The 19,790-nt window shown below is 37.7% G+C and overlaps 1 protein-coding gene across 2 annotated transcripts in view; it reads left to right on the forward strand.

Annotated features, from left to right (window-relative positions):
• eml5 (EMAP like 5) overlaps window positions 1–19,790 on the forward strand; it is a 78,127-nt gene that overhangs the window by 56,645 nt on the left and 1,692 nt on the right. The window contains exons 22-43 of one of the 2 annotated variants that reach the window (XM_039666313.2): window positions 401–553; window positions 947–1,078; window positions 2,658–2,746; window positions 3,861–4,037; window positions 4,899–5,100; window positions 5,241–5,367; window positions 6,925–6,939; window positions 8,018–8,026; window positions 8,327–8,405; window positions 10,194–10,323; window positions 10,478–10,576; window positions 11,112–11,132; window positions 11,328–11,501; window positions 11,585–11,793; window positions 12,850–13,007; window positions 13,095–13,209; window positions 13,858–14,046; window positions 14,131–14,303; window positions 15,585–15,747; window positions 16,547–16,650; window positions 18,163–18,316; window positions 19,551–19,651. In XM_039666313.2, coding sequence (XP_039522247.2) covers window positions 401–553; window positions 947–1,078; window positions 2,658–2,746; window positions 3,861–4,037; window positions 4,899–5,100; window positions 5,241–5,367; window positions 6,925–6,939; window positions 8,018–8,026; window positions 8,327–8,405; window positions 10,194–10,323; window positions 10,478–10,576; window positions 11,112–11,132; window positions 11,328–11,501; window positions 11,585–11,793; window positions 12,850–13,007; window positions 13,095–13,209; window positions 13,858–14,046; window positions 14,131–14,303; window positions 15,585–15,747; window positions 16,547–16,650; window positions 18,163–18,316; window positions 19,551–19,651 — 2,773 coding nt within the window. The remainder of the gene's footprint in view (window positions 1–400; window positions 554–946; window positions 1,079–2,657; window positions 2,747–3,860; window positions 4,038–4,898; window positions 5,101–5,240; window positions 5,368–6,924; window positions 6,940–8,017; window positions 8,027–8,326; window positions 8,406–10,193; window positions 10,324–10,477; window positions 10,577–11,111; window positions 11,133–11,327; window positions 11,502–11,584; window positions 11,794–12,849; window positions 13,008–13,094; window positions 13,210–13,857; window positions 14,047–14,130; window positions 14,304–15,584; window positions 15,748–16,546; window positions 16,651–18,162; window positions 18,317–19,550; window positions 19,652–19,790) is intronic. The other variant, XM_089120546.1, reaches the window with a different exon arrangement.

The raw sequence follows: 19,790 nt of genomic DNA on the forward strand, positions 1-19,790 counted from the left end.
TTGAATTATTATTAAAATGTTGTTTTTTTTAAACATTAGATGTGGGTAAAAGGGAATATACATTTAAAAATAGGAGCATGCAGAATTATCAAGTTATCAAGTTTTATTTTCGTTTTTGTCGTTGACAATCACTTGTAACCGAATGCTTTCATTGTACGGAAGAGATTGGCATGAACATTTAGCTCAATTTTCTTTTGCATTTCACAGAAAAATTAAAGTCATACGGCTTTGAAACAAAACAAAAGTGAATAAATGGTGATTGGTGATAGTTAAACTAACCATTTAACTTAATTTATGGCCATTTTTCAACATTGATTCATAAAGTGAACCTGTCTTTTAGATTTTTGACGATAAAAGTGCTTGACGTGACATGGCATTTGACCGTTATAACTTCTTGCAGGCGGGCGATGTTGCTGCTTCTCTCCCGATGGGAAAGCTCTGGCTGTGGGCCTCAATGATGGATGCTTCCTCATTGTCAACGCAGACACTCTAGAAGACCTGGTGTCGTTTCATCACCGCAAAGACATCATATCAGAAATCCGCTTCTCTCCTGGTTAGTTAACACACTCATTTCACACAGTGTCATTGTTATATATGTTACATGTAGTCATGTACTATAAATTATGCATAACTACATGCAAACCAAACTCTAATCCTAACCCTATAGTAAGTACATTACTGAGTATTACTTAGTACTTAAATGTATTACGATGTAACAAAAAAATCATTAAATAAAGTGTAACCAAAGAATGATACAGTGGAATTGCCTAGAGTACTGAGACCAAGTTCATCTGATCTATTCAGTACGATATTATGAGCTATTTCTGTACCTTCACATACACTGATGTAATTAACGAATATTTACATGAATGTATTAACATATTAATGAGAATATCTGGGTCATGGTAAGAGCTCAAAATTGAAATTCAGATTTTTTTTATTACAGTAACAGGCAAGTATTTGGCTGTGGCATCGGGTGACAGCTTCGTGGATATTTACAACGTGATGAACAGCAAGAGGGTTGGTGTGTGTAAAGGATCCATGAACTACATCACCCATCTGGACTGGGACAAGAGAGGTGAGAGAGATACAAGACACGAAGGCTGTATTTCAAAGAGGAAATGAGTCAAGGGACATTCACACTGACAGAGTTTTGCAGCAACAAATCGTGACCAGAAGTCATTCAACTTCACTAAGAGTTGGGGATTTCAGGCAATGAGATAAAAACAGAGAGGCGATAATAACAGCTGAGGCAAGTTATGCAATGTGGCAACTAGTGGATATAAAGACATTGGAGTTCGTTGTTATCTGTGTTCTGGTAGATTTGAAAGTGGGCAAGATCCGAAAATTGAGATATTTCAAGAAAGTTTGATTCATGCATTGATTTTCCGTCATCTTGTTCATGATATGATGCATTGTGCACTGCTGCAATTTATGGTCAAATTATTTGTCCCCAAGAATGTTAATTAAGAGAATTCATGGACCAGTGGACCAGTGTTGTTTACATTCTGGACCAGTGTTGTTTACATCTTTCAAAATGGTCTATAAGTGGCCTTGGACCACACCAACCCCTTCGCTGTTCATTCATTTCATTCTACATTTGTTCTACATTTCATTCAAAGCAAAAAGTTATTTGACATGTAAAAAAAACAACATATATTGTAAGTCATTGGTTTAAAATAAAATAAAATAAATGTGGATTTAACTACACTAGAAAATTAATAATTAACCAGTTTATTAAATATATCTATCACTATCAGTGTCCGACAATATATATGACGCACAGTCGAATATTGGGTTTACGTAGGATATTTATCCTGATTTCTTCACACACACGTGTCTTATTTCATCTCAAGCTCTTCCCTGACACTAAGGTCCCCTTGGTAAAGTACACTGACTTTAGTAAAATCTAATTAAGGGCACAGTTGTTCGCTGTAGTGGAAATAATGCCACAGCTGAAGTCAGCCAACAGTGAGCCACATGATAAGCTGTCAGAGGGAACGTTCCTTCAGGAGTCAAACTGCTTCCCAACTAATATGGAGTTCACATACGCAAGCACACACATTTGGACAATGAAACTAAAACATCTGGTTTTAGACCACAGTAATGTATTAGTATGGTGTAGGACCTCCTTTTGCGCCCAAACAGCATCAATTCTGGCTTACGGGTAACCAATGATTTTAAACTTCAGACAAGCGCCCCCTAGCGAGAGAGAAAACACTTCTCTATTATGCCATTCCAGACTCTGTCTACGAAGCAAAGTGAAATAGCAGAGTTTGGTATTACCAGGCTTGGACGTTACCAGGACCAGCTGATGCAACCGGCCCCTGGTCACAGAAAAGCCAGCAGGACGTTCACCAGTAATTTGTCATCATTTGAATCCTGACATTCTCCCATTATGTTGAGTGGATTGGGATATTTTTTGGGCAGCTGTACTATTACCAGACCAGGCCACACATATATAGCCTGAAACCTCCAACACTGTATTGGCCAGTGTTTCAGCTTCATTGTCCAGCTTCATCTTTTGTAGTTTAATATATATGTCACTCTACATTTAATCACAATCTGCAGGTTGCTCATACAGTATCTTGGTAGAATTCATATTTTTGAGCTTAACTTTGTTACATCGCTGCGTGTCTTCTGTTATCTTGTATTAGGGAAGCTTTTGCAGGTCAACACATCGGTGAAGGAACAGCTATTTTTTGAGGCCCCTCGTGGGAAGAAGCAAATCATTCCTGCCACAGAGGTATGCATCTTGAACATCTCACTTTGTGTCACCCTGAGAGGGGAAGGGCACTCTTAAGGGCAAGAACATGGCCCACTTTTCATTATATTGACTCTAAATATGGATGCAGGGAATTAGGCCGTGCTTAAGGGCACGGTATGTTGGGAGAGACAGTGAACGCTTACCTTAATAACTTAAGATTTAGTTAGAGCTGGAAGCCCTTTGGCTTCTGTAGGAGGCATTTTGGCCAGAGCCTCTGTTGGATTTTATTATCGAAATGAATGCTGCCAATTCATTTTCATTAGTGTTGCTCAAAGTTTCTCTTCAGCTCTAAAGGAATAGTTCATTTTGAAATTAATTTTTGGTATGTTTTAGCTTACCTCAAGGGCCTCCAAGATGTAGGTGTGTTTGTTTCCACAGTAGATTCAATTTTGATATTTTTAGGTCAAACTGTTCTTGTCTGTCAGTCATATAATGGAGGTCTATGGTCACCACCTCAAAGAGTATGCACAGAGAAGTCCAAATTAAATGTAAGTACACATTGATGGCCTAAGACACGAAACGAGCGGTTTGTGTGAGAAAATGAACAGTTTTTATATCGTTTTTAGCTCTTGTAACCACAACACAAAGCGCCCGCGCCCTCAGATCACTTGGACGTGGCTGTGGTTACAAGAGGTAAAAACGATATTAAATACTGTTCGTTTTCACACACAAACCGCTCGTTTCGTGTCTTAGGCCATCAACGTGTACTTACATTTACGAGTCATTAAATCATGTTTAATTTGGACTTCTCTGTGCATGCTCTTTGAGGTGGTGACCATAGACCTCCATTATATGAGTGACAGACAAGAGCGGTTTGACCTAAAAATATCAAAATTGAAAATACTGCGGAAACAAAGACACCTACGTCTTTGATGCCCTTGAGGTAAGCTAAAACATACCAAAAATGAATTTCAAAGTGAACTATCTCTTTTAAAGTATGAACTCTATGCATTCATTAAAAAATATTTTTTGATTAGGGGAAGACTCAGCAATATAATAAGCCAGCTTTTTCATGAAAAGGTCTAACTTGTAACTTTTATCTGGCCATTTTGATATTAACCAGAAGATTCCATGCCGCCTTTTCCTTCCTCAGGTGGACAAGATCGACTGGAGCACATGGACGTGTGTGCTCGGAAGTTCCTGTGAGGGAATTTGGCCTGTGGTCAGTGAAGTTACCGAAGTAACGGCCGCTTGTCTTAGCAACGACAAAAAGTTGTTAGCGACTGGGGATGACCTTGGATATGTCAAGCTCTTCAAATATCCAGTCAAGGTTAGGAAAGTGTTATCTAGCCATTAATTATTACTATCATTCGTTCTAAGGGATAAAAAAAAAAATAGTTTGTCATCATTTACCAAAACTATATGACTTACTTTTTTATTTTTTAACCTGTGGAACACAAAAGAAGACATTTGATTTGTTGGGGTTCAGGGTTGTTTTGGACCCTACTGACTTTCATTGTATGTGCAAAAAAGTGTTTAAAATATTAATGCCCCAAATCAAAATATAATGTTATTTATTGTAAATTTTAAAAAGTTATACGTTTGGATTTGATTTTTAGATATAGACTGAAAAAATAAACTTTTGACCAACTTAAAAAAACAAAAAACAACAACAAATATGCTACAGCCAAATGTATTAGGTATTTTTGCTTTTTATAACTTATTTTTCACCATAAACTAAAGCTAAATTGTAATATGAGTAGTTTTTTTCCACCTTAAGATAAAACAAAAAAATATTTAGTTAGTCATTGATAAATACAATTTCAAAGTACCTTAATGTTTGTTGTGGGGTCTTTTTACAATATGCATCATATTTTCTCTTATGTACTAAAAAAAAAAAAAATATCTGCAGTCAGAAAGCTAGTCAGTATGTGTTCTGTATATCAACACTGGTGTCAAGTGAAAATACTATTTAAACAAAATTGTTTCTTTTCATTTTTTTCTATGGGGAGGTGTTAGTTATTTCTATACGAACTGAACAAAACAGGTTTACATCGGAAACCACAATTTTCTATTATATTAATATAAAAATGCGCTTTAATAAAATGGCCTGGCCATTTCACTTTTACTGTACATGTTTTGATTTTATTATTTACCGACATGCCGGTTAACATTGTCATTATCTGAATAGGGAAAATACGCCAAGTTTAAGCGGTACATTGCCCACAGTACCCATGTGACTAATGTGCGCTGGTCACATGACGACTCTTTGCTGGCGTCCGTCGGTGGCTCCGACACCTGTCTGATGATCTGGAACCATGAGAACGAGGGCTGCCGAGAGGCCAGACAGTGTGACAGCGAAGAGTCTGACATCGAGAGCGAAGATGATGGAGGTGAAACGATCATTCATAAAAAACAATTATCATCTAGATTTAAAGAGGGTAGCAATCCATTATGACAAAATGTTTGTGTAATCCCATATGGCAAGATATAAAGGTAAAGTGTCTCTCCATCTGTGTGTTGCTCTGTGTAGGGTATGACAGTGATGTAACTCGGGAGAATGAGCTAATGTATGTAATCAAGGCCTTATCCACAAACTTGCGACCCATGACGGGGGTCAAGCCCCACTTCCAACAGAAGGAACCAACGGTAGACGAAAGGTAGGTTAGGAATGACACCCAAAGTAGTAAGACTGTGACAATTCTGTAATATAATGTTACAGTAAGGTCAAACAGTAAGGATGAACAACTTTAGATGCTTCTCTTTTATCATTACTTTATTTAGTAGACTGTTAGGATGGGGTTAGTGGAATAAATTGACATGTAGTTACTTATAGTCAGTTGAATGTCTGTTGGGGAGCTTCACAACACTAAGCAGACAGTCTACTAATGCTATAATAAGAGTTAGTTGACATGTAGTTGCAAAGTTACTTATAGTTCTAGGTAACAGGGTTCAAATAAGCATTTATATTGGGATTCAAGATGGATAGATGGATTTTTTAAACGGTGTAACCCTATAATATGAAGCTTTGAATACTCTTAGTTATCCACTTTACTGCTTTTATAAGCTCTTGTATTTCAAATTCACCATCACTTTACCACTAATATACCATTTTCAATGAGCTCATGTTGGTGGCACAATCTCTAAAGCCAAACTATTTACTGTCTCTTGCTGGAATACCACACTAAATTGTATTAAAGAGGGATGTTCCTGGTTGAATACCAGTTTACACCTATTCTTTTTTGTATTTTTACCATAGTTAAAAATTTCGACTTGCTTATCGAATATTATGTTTACAAAAAAGCACTTACCATGGAGGTCTATGGGCGATGGCATTTCCCCGGAATTAAAGGTATAGCTACCAGATTTAGACATTACATGGGCTAGCATGAGAATAGTGACCTTACTAAGCAGAAGTTCCTTCATTTAGAATAGTAGTGTCACCGCTAAAGTGAATATATAGGCTCTTGTCAAACTTCCAATGGGGCCAAATAAGTATTAAAATTACTAAAATGAAGTTACATTCACATAATCTTAATGTAAATGCTAAAGAAACACTGAATAAAGATGTTCAACATTAAACTGGCACTATATTTTTATGTTTATTTATTATTTATTTTTTATTATTATTATGTTTTTTTTTTAATTACAAAGTACCATGTACTTAGATAGCAGGGCCTTAGAATATTGTCTTAAAGTCATAAAAGGTTGAAAATGCTTTTTCAAACATTACCTTTCATGCAGTGTATAATATAGCTATATGTGAAAGTAAAAGTTTTAAAGATCAGATGCATTATTGTCTCTTAAAAGAAAGAATCGATTGGATGCAGGTAAACCAATTGTAGGAGACCTTTAAAATAGCATATTAGGGGCACTTTAAATAACACAGTTTTGTACTTAAAAATACGTTCTTCACATAAAAATACGTTTCACGTGCTTGTGATTGTTTTGCCCATAGATTCCCATTGTAAATGCATTCCTGCAGATATTAACTTTTTTTTGGGACAAATTTCAGGGATTAACCGAAATTGAGCTGAAGTTCAATTGAGAAGTTGTATTAAACAATTATAACTACCATTGGGCATTTAAAAACATTGAATGCATATTCTGGAAGTCTTTGGCTTTGAGTGACATGCCACCCTCATGTCTGTCTTTTCCAATTTTCCTCACTCCTCTGTCTGTCTCTGCACTCCACTCCTCTCTCTCACCATGTGAAGGCAGGGCGTAGTCAGGTAAGAAGATCAATAAAAAGTGTCATTTGTTGAGAATATAACCAGTTTCATGTGCCTCCTCCTCTCACGCTCTTCGGATGTTTGCTAAGCCGCATGGCAACAGCCATCAAATCCATAAACCCATGTACCTTTCCCTGAACTGAACCATAAAACCGCATGTCGCTAAGTTTTTGCTCTTATTTTAAACCCGAAAGGCTTTAAAAGCAGGTAATTTTAGTCTTAAATTAGAGTAGATGGCACAGTATTATGTTAAGTGCTTTGTTGGCAAATATCATTGTTTTGAAGTGACTTTATTACTGCTATCCACCGCTAATTATTTAAAGAGTAATGCTGCTTCTTTGGCTGCTGGGAACTTTGCTCATGCTTTGTCCCTGCATTCTCTCTTAAGACACTTAAAGGATTAGTTCACCAAAAAACAACATTTATGTCTTCATTTACCTTCATGCTGTTTCACTTTCTTCCATGTAAGACAATGAGAAATTTAAAATAATGTTGTTGGCCACTCAGTACATGAACATGTCAAGGAGAGCTAGGTGAATAACTTACATTTTGGTCTGCTCCTCACAAAGAGCTATTGTACAGCTTTCAAATATTTGGAAGCATGTTCTAGCTTACCTCAATAGCACACAAATTATATGTACCACTTTTTTCATGGTGTCTTTTTTTGAATCTTGGCAATCTAGGTCCTCCTTTAGTTTCATTATATTAAAGAGATTGACCAAGATATTCTTCACAAATTCACCTTTTGTGTTATAAGGAAGAAAGAAAGTCATAGTGGTTTGGAACAACATGACATTGAGTAAGAATTTTGGGTGTACTATTCCATTTAAGTGTAAGGAAATGATCCTATTTACTAAGCTAATTTTAGACAGAGCTGGTCTCCTGCTTGACTAGCTCTATATGTCATTCTGTGTTTTGGCATAGGCTGTAACGTGAACATGAATATATTTTTGTTGTATTTTGTTTTGTTCTCAGTGTCCCTGTGTTGTGCTTCTTTGTTTTTTGGAGCACTTGAGGGAACTGCTCAACTGACACTTCTAACGTTTTCTCTCTCTCTCTGTTAATGCTGCATTTAAAGGGGCTCAAGGTAAGACTAGACTGATCCCTTACACCTCATGCTACATGATACTTTTAGAATATTATCTCGCATTCAAACTTTTAATTTTAGTTTTACAAAAGTTTCACACAAACGTTTATCATGCATCACAAACTGTCTGATATAGAGCTGACTCAGTATCTATGTTTTAAGTATTTGGTTACATGTTACAGTGAAAACGTGAAGTGAAATGTAACCATGCCAGATGTCTGGTGTCCTTTTCACCGGTCACTGCCTGACCGTATTACTGCTGTGAGTCTGACTGTGGCAGTGTTTTGTCTCTGGATGTAGACCCCCAGTGAGCAGGGCTCCACCAATGCCAGAGAAACTACAGACCAACAACGTGGGCAAGAAAAAGAGGCCAATTGAAGTGAGTGATGGGCACTTTCCTTTCCTTCCTATATCGTACATTCCTTTCCTTTCCGTTCTTTCCTGTCCTATATCGTACTTCCCTTTGATTCCCTTTCCTTCCCTTCCCATCCTATATCGTACTTCCCTTCCCATCCCTTCCCTTCCCGTCCTATATCGTACTTCCCTTTCCATCCCTTCCCTTCCTATTTCGTACTTCCCTTCCTATCCCTTCCCTTTCCTTCCTATATCGTACTTCCCTTCCTATCCCTTCCCTTCCTATATCGTACTTCCCTTCCCATCCCTTCCCTTCCTATATCGTACTTCCCTTCCTATCCCTTCCCTTTCCTTCCTATATCGTACTTCCCTTCCAATCCCTTCCCTTCCCGTCCTATATCGTCCTTCCCATCCCTTCCCTTCCCGTCCTATATCGTCCTTCCCATCCCTTCCCTTTCCTTCCTATATCGTACTTCCCTTTGATTCCCTTTCCTTCCCTTCCCATCCTATATCGTACTTCCCTTCCCATCCCTTCCCTTCCCGTCCTATATTGTACTTCCCTTCCTATCCCTTCCCTTTCCTTCCTATATCGTACTTCCCTTCCAATCCCTTCCCTTCCCGTCCTATATCGTACTTCCCTTCCTATCCCTTCCCTTTCCTTCCTATATCGTACTTCCCTTCCTTCCCCATCCTTTATCGTACTTCCCTTCCCATCCCTTCCATTCCCGTCCTATATCGTACTTCCCTTCCTATATCGTACTTCCCTTCCTTCCCCATCCTTTATCGTACTTCCCTTCCCATCCCTTCCATTCCCGTCCTATATCATACTTCCCTTCCTATATCGTACTTCCCTTCCTATCCCTTCCCTTTCCATCCTATATTGTACTTCCCTTTCATTCTCTTCCCTTCCCTCCCCGTCCTATATCGTACTTCCCATCCCTTCCTTTCCCGTCCTATATCGTACTTCCCTTTCATTCTCTTCCCTTCCCTCCCCGTCCTATATCGTACTTCCCTTCCCTTCCCATCCTATATCGTACTTCCCTTCCCTTCCTGTCCTATATCGTACTTCCCTTCCCTCCCCATCCTATATCGTACTTCCCTTCCCCGCCCTATATCATACTTTCCTTTCCTCCTTGTCCTATGCTGTACTACACTATCCTATCCTACCCTGTCTTGTCCTGCCCTTTATTTTATCACACTTCACTATCCTATCGTATTGTATCCTATCCTCTTTGTGTTCTGCGATATATTTACCCTTCGCAGGGATCCCGTCTTTCGATGATTGTCAGTGTCCTCTTTGCACCGCATTGTATTTTTCACTGCGTGAGAACATGATGTGTGGTGTGAGAGTTCCATGGCTTTTCAGACGTAGCAACAGTAACTAAAGGGGGCGGGTCTTTGCGAACGGTCAATTGACACTTGTCGCCAGGATATACCCTTGCTCCTTCCTGACATGCCCTCATGCTCCTCTGGGGAGGCGCACCCCAAGCTTTGAAAACCCCTGCTATAGACTGATATACTTTACTATACTATACTATAGTGTACAGTACTTTTCTTACATTTCTGTAGTATCCTATGCAGTTCTACTCAATGCTGTCCTATTTTCATATACTATATCTATACTATACTAATCAATGACAAATTAGTGTACCTTTTCAATCTATTAATTGTTGATTACAGACTGCTGTGTCCCTCAGTGGTCAGATGATCTTCCTAACCGTTCTTGATTGTCCTTTCACATCCTGAGAGCCAGATACTTTCAGCTGTTGTCATGGATACGACCTTAGACACCCTTCTTTGACTCTCTCTGCAGGACCTGGTGCTTGAACTGGTGTTCGGTTACCGAGGCAACGACTGCCGTAACAATGTGCATTATCTTAATGAGGGGGCGGACATCATTTACCACACTGCCTCAGTAGGGGTCGTCCTAAACTTGACAACAGGTGGGGAGAAACTCATAGATGCCTGCCGTATGTGATGCATGTTTCACGTATTATAATGTGCCAGAGTGGGCGTAAGTGATTAGATATGGATTTTATTCATCAAGTTCTGACAAAGACGTGACAAAAATGTTGTTTTCTGTTTGTTTGCTGTCAGCATGCCAGAGCTTCTATTTGGATCACAGTGATGATATTCTGTGCCTGACCATTAATCAGCACCCAAAGTTCCCCAATGTGGTGGCAACTGGCCAAGTAGGTATGTTCGTGGAAACATTCACCCTCTCTTTTTTATTATGACTGCCATGTCATCAGCTTTGTCCTTTGATATTTCAGTGTATAGAGCTATATAAAATTACATGGAAAGCATAGCTTAGAGAGGTTGGTCTTGGAAGAATTTAATGAGAAATAAGTTCACATTGAAATAGTTTTTGATCTTGGTATCTTGGCATATCTAATCAAAGTGTGATGAATTTTTGAGGAAACATGAATGAGATTACTTGAATTAATTCCTCAAAAAACAATTCAGAAGAATGAAACAAAGTATTTTTTTTTTGAAAAAAATAAATAAAATAGATTTTGAATTTTTCCTACCAATGGTTGCCATTTGCACATATTGCTTGAATATTTAAATGAATTTTAAAAAAATATTTAAAAATAAATAAATAAATTGTATTTTCTTTTTAAGTTTGGACAGTGTGGTCCTACACTTTTGAAAACAGTACTTTTTTGCACCAGTAAAAAAATTATAATTTTCCTCCTACCATGTTTAACTGCTATTGTTGTTCACTTAGGTGATGCTGGTGATATGTCAGGTAAGAGACACTCTCCATTAAAAAACAAAGAAACAAACAGATTGCCAATGAAAACTGTTCATTATTGAGTTATTAGCATACATACTCTTATGAGCAAATGTGAAATATGCTTTCAAATATATGAAAATGTATATAGTCATATTAGATTACATATCTGAACAACAGTGGATAAATAAATTCTCTCTATATTTGCAGCCACGTCTCCTTCTATCCACGTGTGGGAAGCCATGAACAAACAGACCCTCTCTGTGCTGCGCTGCCATCATTCTCAGGGCGTTTGCTCTGTAAGCTTTAGTGCCACCGGTAAACTGTTGCTTTCTGTGGGTCTGGACCCCCAACACACCCTCACCATCTGGAAGTGGCAGGAAGGTACAGACCAACCAACCCACAGCATTCTCTGCTTTCATGTGTTTTTATATCAGGTTTGTGACCTGTTTCAATTCTTTTTGAAGGTGCCAAAGTAGCTAGTCGGGCCGGTCACACCCAGCGGATCTTTGTGGCGGAGTTCAGACCCGATTCGGACACTCAGTTTGTGTCAGTGGGGATTAAACATGTGCGCTTCTGGACGCTGGCCGGCAAAGCCCTGCTCAGTAATAAAGGAGTGCTGAGCTCCATTGAGGACGCCCGTATGCAGACCATGCTTTCTGTGGCATTTGGAGCTGTAAGTATTCTTCTGTTTCTACATGATGTTCAGCTCTGCTTATAATTTTTTTTTAGGGAGAGAGAGATTAAGGTGATGTTCACCCAAAATTAAAAAATATCATGGTGTTCCAAACCAATACAAAATGAGATTTTGCTGAATGCTTTCAATAAAATGAAAGCAAATGGGAATTGATGCCGTCAAACTCCAAAAATAAATAAGCACTACCATTGAAAAGTTTGGGCTCGGTAAGATTTGTTTTTGACAAAAGTCTCTCACCTTTTATTTTGGTAAAATATGTAAAAAAAAAAAGTAATATTGTGAAATATTATTTATGTTGCGTATTACTATCAGTGCTGAAAACAGTTGTGGTGCTTGAAATGCCCCAATTATGCTATTTTTAAGGTTCCTAATTTAGTTTTTGAGGTAATACTGTAGGTTTACATCCATCCAAGATAAAAAAAAAAGAAAAGATTCAGCCTCCTTTCCGTGAGTCTACTCTGCTCTGATTGGTCAGATGGCCCAGTCTGTTGTGATTGGCCATTTACAGTGCGCGACTTCCATTACCATATCTATATTTCAGCTGATATGAACAGTAATGTTGGTGTCGGTTTTACAGTACTGGATGCATTTTCAGCTCAAAAAACTCATGTCACAATCAAAAAACATCTTCTCGACATGTCGGAAAAAAAAACTGGCTGAAAAAGGCTGAAATTACTCTAATAAAACTATTAATTAATTAATTTGTTTTTTTAAACGAGAAAACTAAAAGTTACTGACCCCAAACTGACCTTTTTTCAGTGAGCTATAACTTTAAATGAATGTGGGAATGTGTGTGAGTAGGTATTTATGTATACATACATGCTTACCTGTGCATTTGTTTGTGCACTTGTGTGTCAGAGCTTAAATGGACAAGATGTTAAGTCAAGAAGTAATCCAAACTTGTTTATGATTTATGTTTAACCTAAAAAATCACATTTGAAATGTAAAAGGATGTGAAAATGCTGTGCTTTGTCATGTTTGTGCTGTTGTTCTCTTAGAGGTCACTAGATTAGTGCAGGTTTGTTTTCTTTTCAGAATAACTTGACATTTACAGGTACCATTAGTGGAGATGTGTGTGTGTGGAAGGAACACATTCTAGTGAGAATCGTTGCTAAGGCTCACACTGGACCTGTGTTCACCATGTACACCACATTACGTGACGGGCTCATTGTGACGGGAGGCAAAGAACGACCGTAAGTGGCTTGACCTTTAAACCTCAGGTATTTTGTTTTCTGAATTTGCATGAAAGTGTTGATATTTGTGTGGGCTGCCCTCTGCAGGTCTAAGGAGGGAGGTGCGCTGAAACTGTGGGATCAGGAGTTGAAGAGATGCAGAGCCTTCAGACTGGAGACGGGCCAGATCATCGACTGTGTTCGCTCTGTCTGCAGGGGCAAGGTACAGCGCTTATACAAAATCAATACATTATAGACTAGAGGATGGACACGACTGGACCTCTGACAGTACATTTTGGTCAGCACAGCAGTCATTAAAAAGTGTTTTGTAATAGTGTGGACCCACTTTTATTTATTTATTTATTTATTTATTTATTTACAAATGTTTGATCTCATGTGTTTTAAAAAGATTTACTCCCCTGAATTATGCCTTGTATGGGAACAAGTCACCCACGATTTTTGACATTAGATTGATAGATAGATAGATAGATAGATAGATAGATAGATAGATAGATAGATAGATAGATAGATAGATAGATAGATAGATAGATAGACAGACAGACAATGGGCAGGTTGAGAACATGCGGGACAGCACTACTACCTAGCCTCTGGACAAAAAAATCCTCCAATAACGCAAAATGATGTTTTTTTTTTGTTATCGGAGGATTTTTTCCAGACAAAAAATACATAAATCTCTCGTCTTAGGGGGATATGAGGGTGAAAAGCACGATAATTTGAAAATACTAAAGGTTTTCTACTAATACAAAGCTTAATGCTAAATCCTGAAGTATCCCTTTAATGAGCTTTTTCCTCATGAATAGTGTGACTCCACCAGTTAGGTGTTACGGTGTCCTCTTGCTTGACTCTTTAGGGGAAGATTCTCGTAGGCACTCGTAATGCTGAGATCATTGAGGTTGGTGAGAAGAATGCAGCCTGTAACATCCTGGTGAACGGCCACATGGATGGTCCAATCTGGGGTGTCGGAGCTCATCCCACGCGAGACGTCTTCCTGTCTGCGGCCGAGGACGGCACTGTGCGCCTCTGGGACATTTCAGAGAGGGTAAATTATATAATGCCTGTGCAGACTAAATCATTTTCTCTGAATTACAAGCTTATTCAAACGTTTTCTTGTTTGGAAAAACAGAAGATGCTCAATAAAGTGAACCTCGGTCATCCTGCGCGCACGGTCAGCTACAACCCGGAGGGCGACATGGTGGCCATCGGCATGAAGAACGGAGAGTTCATCATCCTCCTCGTCACCTCACTCAAGATCTGGGGGAAGAAGAGAGATCGGCGCTCTGCCATACAAGATATCAGGTGAGACTTGTGTATTATTTTATATTGTAAACATGCATAATAATCTGAACCACTGAAAATAATTAAATCCATTTTCCATATCCACTTAAAAATTTTAAGTCACAATTATGAGATAATAAAATAATTTTTACTCTGTGGAAGAAACAAGCTTCCATAGGTAAATGCTATTTGAAGCCCTGGTTATACTTCATTTTCCACGTTCCTCTCCGTCTCGTGCACAGTTGAGAGCATGAGTATTCTTCAAAGTATACTTCTTTAGTGCTATCAGAGCTATTAGAGAAAATAAATGAAATGTAGATAAGGTCAGTCAGTCTGTTTTTTTCTTTTTTTTTCTTCTTTTTTTGTGTGTGTGTGTGGGGGGGGGGGGGATTTGCATCTAATGTAATGTTCAGGTCTGTTATGTAATTATTACTCAGAATATTGTATTGACCTATGTGGTTTCTATAATATGAAGAAAGAGGCCTGATATTTTCAACATCCAATGTTCTTCTTTGTGTTATATGATGTTATGCGGATCTCTGTGGATATCATAATGATGGAGGAAGGATGGACGGGTGGCAATGGGAAAGGGTTGATATGTATGTGTGTTTATGTGTTTGAGTGTTGAGTAAGTTTTTTGATTATTTTTTTTATTTTATTTATTTAATTATTTTGCTGCTCAATACCTTGAGCGAATCTAGTAAGGGTTGGGCTGGGTAGGATATGGGGAGGAGAACAAGCAAGATTTTGTGCCTCTGTTATATTTGTAATGATGACGTAGTCAGTCTATTTCTCTCTTGTGAAGATGTTTCCCTCTCCAGTGTGTAAATGATGATTGTAAGAAAACAAATAAATAATTGATCACAAAAAAAAAGTATACTTCTTTGGCCGTGAGCACGGAAAGACGCACATGCGCACTATCTAGTGGACTTTGTTTTCAAGTGCTCAAGTCACTCGCACATGTGCTGTTGTATGCATACTGTCCAAAATTGGGCTACTTTTGGACGGCGTGCGCGGACTTCTGTGCACCATCCCGATGATGGATATTGTTATACAAAAAGATACACTTCAGAATCGATCATCCGTTTATTCGTCATCACCAAGTGTTACACCACCTCATTCGTGCTTTACTTCCTAATATGAGTCCCATTTTTATTTCCGGTAAACAGTCATGTGAAATCTTAAACAATATTCAGATGTCTTAAACTTGACGTCATGTGGACAGTGTTCGGACTGTCGCGGAACATATACTTTGGGCTTAACTCTACCCTTGATGTGGTTCATGTGGTTCTTTTCCTTCAGGTTCAGTCCGGACTCACGGTACCTGGCCGTGGGTTCCAGTGAGAACGCTGTGGATTTTTATGACCTGACTTTAGGACCGCAACTCAACCGCATCAACTGCTGTAGGGACATCCCTAGCTTCGTCATGCAGATGGATTTTTCTGCGGACAGCTGCTATGTGCAGGTACAGTGTGTTGCGCTGTGTTTGTGTGAGTGTGTGGAAGAGAATGTGAGCAAAACAATGATAATTGCCTAAAAAGTACACTTTAGCATACTTAAAAAAAAAACTAATTACAGAAATGTATAATATAAAATTAAAATATACTTGTGAAAACTGAATGTAATGATTTGGACACTTAATTGCTTGTTAATTGCTATAAAAGAAAATTTATTTCTGTTTAAATGTATTAATTGCAATTAGCTGAACTTTAGGCTACGTTCAAACCTCAAGCCTTAATGGTTAATTCTGATTTCTTGCTCAGATCAGATTTTTTTATTTTTTTTTGGCTGTTCACATTATCTTTTAAATATGGCCAATATCAGATTTGAGTTCACACTGTTATGAAAAAAAATGAAAATGTAATAATTAATTAAATAATAACATGTAAAATAAAAATAAATCACTTAATAAAATCAAAATCAAACACCTTATTAAAAATATATTATGTTTTTATTTTACAGTTATTTTATTTGTTTACTTGTTTCACCTGTGACCGTTAGCCACCGTTAATCAGAGAGCCGTTGCACATGTGAATGTGTTGTTAAAGTATTGAAATATTAACTTAAAATCTCAGGTGGTACTTCAAGTAAGCAATTTCGGTTAAATGGGACAAAAACGTTTGGAAATCCCAACTTTTAAGCTATCCTTTACACAAAGTATGTTATTAAAGCTAGGTTCCTCTTCTCCATTTAGAAACAGTGTTGGTGTTGTAAAGGCTTTCTCTACAGAGCTATTCACTGTCTGCATGTGTTGTTCTCTACAGTTGTCTACTGGTGCTTATAAACGTGTAGTCTATGAGGTGCCTTCTGGGAAGCAGGTCGCTGAGCAAGCGGTGATCGACAGAATAACCTGGGCCACATGGACAAGGTAACGCTGCAACGCACCCGCACTTCTCCTCTGGCCAAATCAACAAACATCATGTGTTTCATTCCATATACTGTAAAAATCCAATAGGTTTTCTAACTAACACTTTTAATGAACTTTTTCTGAATATCTTAATTTAATTGTAAAAATCTGTACTATTCACATGCTATGCCTTGTTTACTCAGAAAACCCAAGTTAAGACCAATTGAGTGGTTTGAGTGTCATTTTGTCAAGGAAAGAAAACAAGTTTTTGAAGTGGGGCAATTCTCACTCATTTCCCAAAATCATCTTGAATGTTAAATTGTCAATACATCTGAAATATCAGAAAAAACGTCACATCTGACTTCATCATTTGATGTTGATTTGGTCGGGCACTTGGAACTTCAGTTATATTATTGTAATTCTCTTCCTATTGCTGCAGCGATGCAACAAGAAATCACTGTTATTTGATTTCAAAGGAAGGAAAGTAATAAATAGGTTGCTTTTAAAAGGTGGCATAACACAATCATGTTGAATAATGATCGACGAGAAACAAAATGAATGATAGGCAATGGAGCAATCACAGACTTTCCTGTCCGGAAGGCATTAATTCCTCGAGTTAGCTGACAACTGTAGGTCATGTGACGAAAAACACGTACTGTATGTTCAATTTAACCTGAATAAGATCACACAAATTTATCTAACCTCCTCACCAAATGGATACCTATCGTCGCTGTCGGGTAATAAAACAACAAAAAACTTTTAACATATTTAAAAACTGTTGATATCGTGGCTTTATATAAGGCCAGACACTTGTACGCATCTTTACATTATTAACATTTTATCCAAACTAAGCTCAAGTGGAGTTACAAGGTCTTTGCCCAGTGAATATCAGATATAGTATGTACACTGTGAAATCGAATTAGTTCGACTTGCTTAAAAAAGCTTGCAAACCAATTGCCTTAAAAAAACGAAGGTAAATAGTCAGTATGTTGTACCGACAAAAGCTCAGTATACCGTAAAACTTGAAATAATAGCCCAGGGTTTTATTTTCCCAAATCGTCCAACTGCACCGGCTTGTATTTGAGTTAAGGTAAATTACCCTTTAACACATTTTATTCTGTTCTGCTGACTCAAAACAGTGTAATATGTAAATGATAATGATATAAAGTCTGTGTGTGTCAATTGTAAGATATTGTCACAAATACTGAGGGAGTATCAACCCAAGTAAAAGTTTCACAAGGTATAAGTGTTAGCAGTAATCATAACCATGATAGGTATCCATTTGGTGAGGGTTAAATTGAACATGTATGTGTTTTTCTTCACATGATCGGTAAATAATGACACAGCAAATGGTCCTCTGAGGAATTAATGCCTTCCGGACAGGAAAGTCTGTGATTGCTGCGATGCCTATAATTCATTTAGTTGCTCAAGCTAAATCGGCCTGATGCATATTTATTATAGAGCTGCTTGGTAACAGCACTGCTGGCATCCCATAAAACAGAAATGAAGTCACCTGTGTCTGGTTGTCTGTAGTGTCCTAGGGGATGAGGTGGTGGGGATCTGGTCCAGGAACGCAGATAAAGCAGACGTAACCTGCGCGTGTGTGTCTCACTCCGGCCTCAACATCGTGACAGGAGATGACTTTGGAATGGTAAAGCTGTTCGACTTTCCCTGTCCAGAGAAATTTGTAAGTACACTGTGTTTTTTTCCTGTAAAAAATGTTGTTTCACATGTGGTTACTGTGATTTGGCCAAGTAAGACACTTTCCTGGATCAGTATTCCTGTCTGAAAATATAGTCCTAATCCTATCCATCCCCCAAAACCTAGCTCTACCATGAATTATACCCATCAACAATATGATGAAATTAACATTTTACAGTTTCTGCGATTATCTATTTCTGTAAAGTGACCGAGTTATAGTTATAAAGACAAAGATGTGCTTTGATTGTCCCAAAATGGACCTGACTTCAGTCCTGATGTGAAAACTAAGTGCTTTTAATTATACCGAATGTGCACTTGTTTTGTACTTCATATCTAAGTGTACTTGCATTATAGTATTAACTATACGAAGTACACTTTCATGACTACTGTATGTATCTTAACACACTTAACGTTGAAAAAGTGCACTTTGTAATGTCAATTTATAATTTTTACTTTAGTTTTAATAATCTATTGTGCTTATTTTGTAAGAAGTACACTTATTTTGATGGGTTGACTATGCACATGTAAAATATTTGATTTAAAATTTTAAATCTTATTTCAAATTACTCAGTCCCAACTTCGTCATTACAGATGTGTATTTATTTACAAATATCTTTAAATACAAAAATGCCATTAAATTATATTTTTAGTTTACTATGGTTTCTTGTCCATATTCAACAGTACACTTTAGCCATATTTTAATAGAATTAGACAATAGAATTATGAAATTAATTACATATAAAGATGTACTTGCGTCCTACTTAAGTTCAGCTAATTGAATTTAATATAAATTTAAAACATACATTTTCATTTAATTGTAAAAAAAAAGCTTTATTTTCTAAAATTATTTTTATGTAATAAGTATGCTAAAGTGCTTTTCTTTTTCACAAGGGTCAACAGTGCTGTTTCCTACAGATAAATATAAACCACAGAGTAACTTTTGCTGTCTCTGCATATTATATATGGCATGTCATGTGACGGCACATCACAAGACTGATGTGTAAAAGGGCTGGATGTGACAGTTTTTGCCAAAATAGATCAAAACATTCTCATAACAACCAAAGTTCAGCTGTGTATTTGGATTATAAAATCTTTTGTGTTTTCATCATATATCCATACTAATAAAATGCTCCCTCATCCACTCTCCTGACCTGTGCTGCACATGTCAGCCTTTTCAAGGATAAAATAGCAAATTGTTTCACTAGAATCTGTTTCCTCAGGCCAAACACAAGCGTTTTCTGGGCCACTCGGCTCACCTGACCAACATCCGCTTCACCAGTGGGGATCGCTTCGTCGTCAGCGCTGGAGGCGATGATAGGAGGTGTGTGTTCAGTTGTGTTCCTCACATGCACCCATCTTGCTGTACTTTATCATTCTTCCTCTTTTAAAAAAAATCGTGCTTGATTTTCCGTGTCACAGTTGCAGAATCCAATCCAAGCTGTCAGTTTAGTTTCACCTTT

The sequence above is a fragment of the Pimephales promelas genome, chromosome 15 (genome assembly GCF_988280905.1).
Source record: "Pimephales promelas chromosome 15, fPimPro1.hap1.1, whole genome shotgun sequence".
Classification (NCBI taxonomy): Eukaryota; Metazoa; Chordata; class Actinopteri; order Cypriniformes; family Leuciscidae; genus Pimephales; species Pimephales promelas.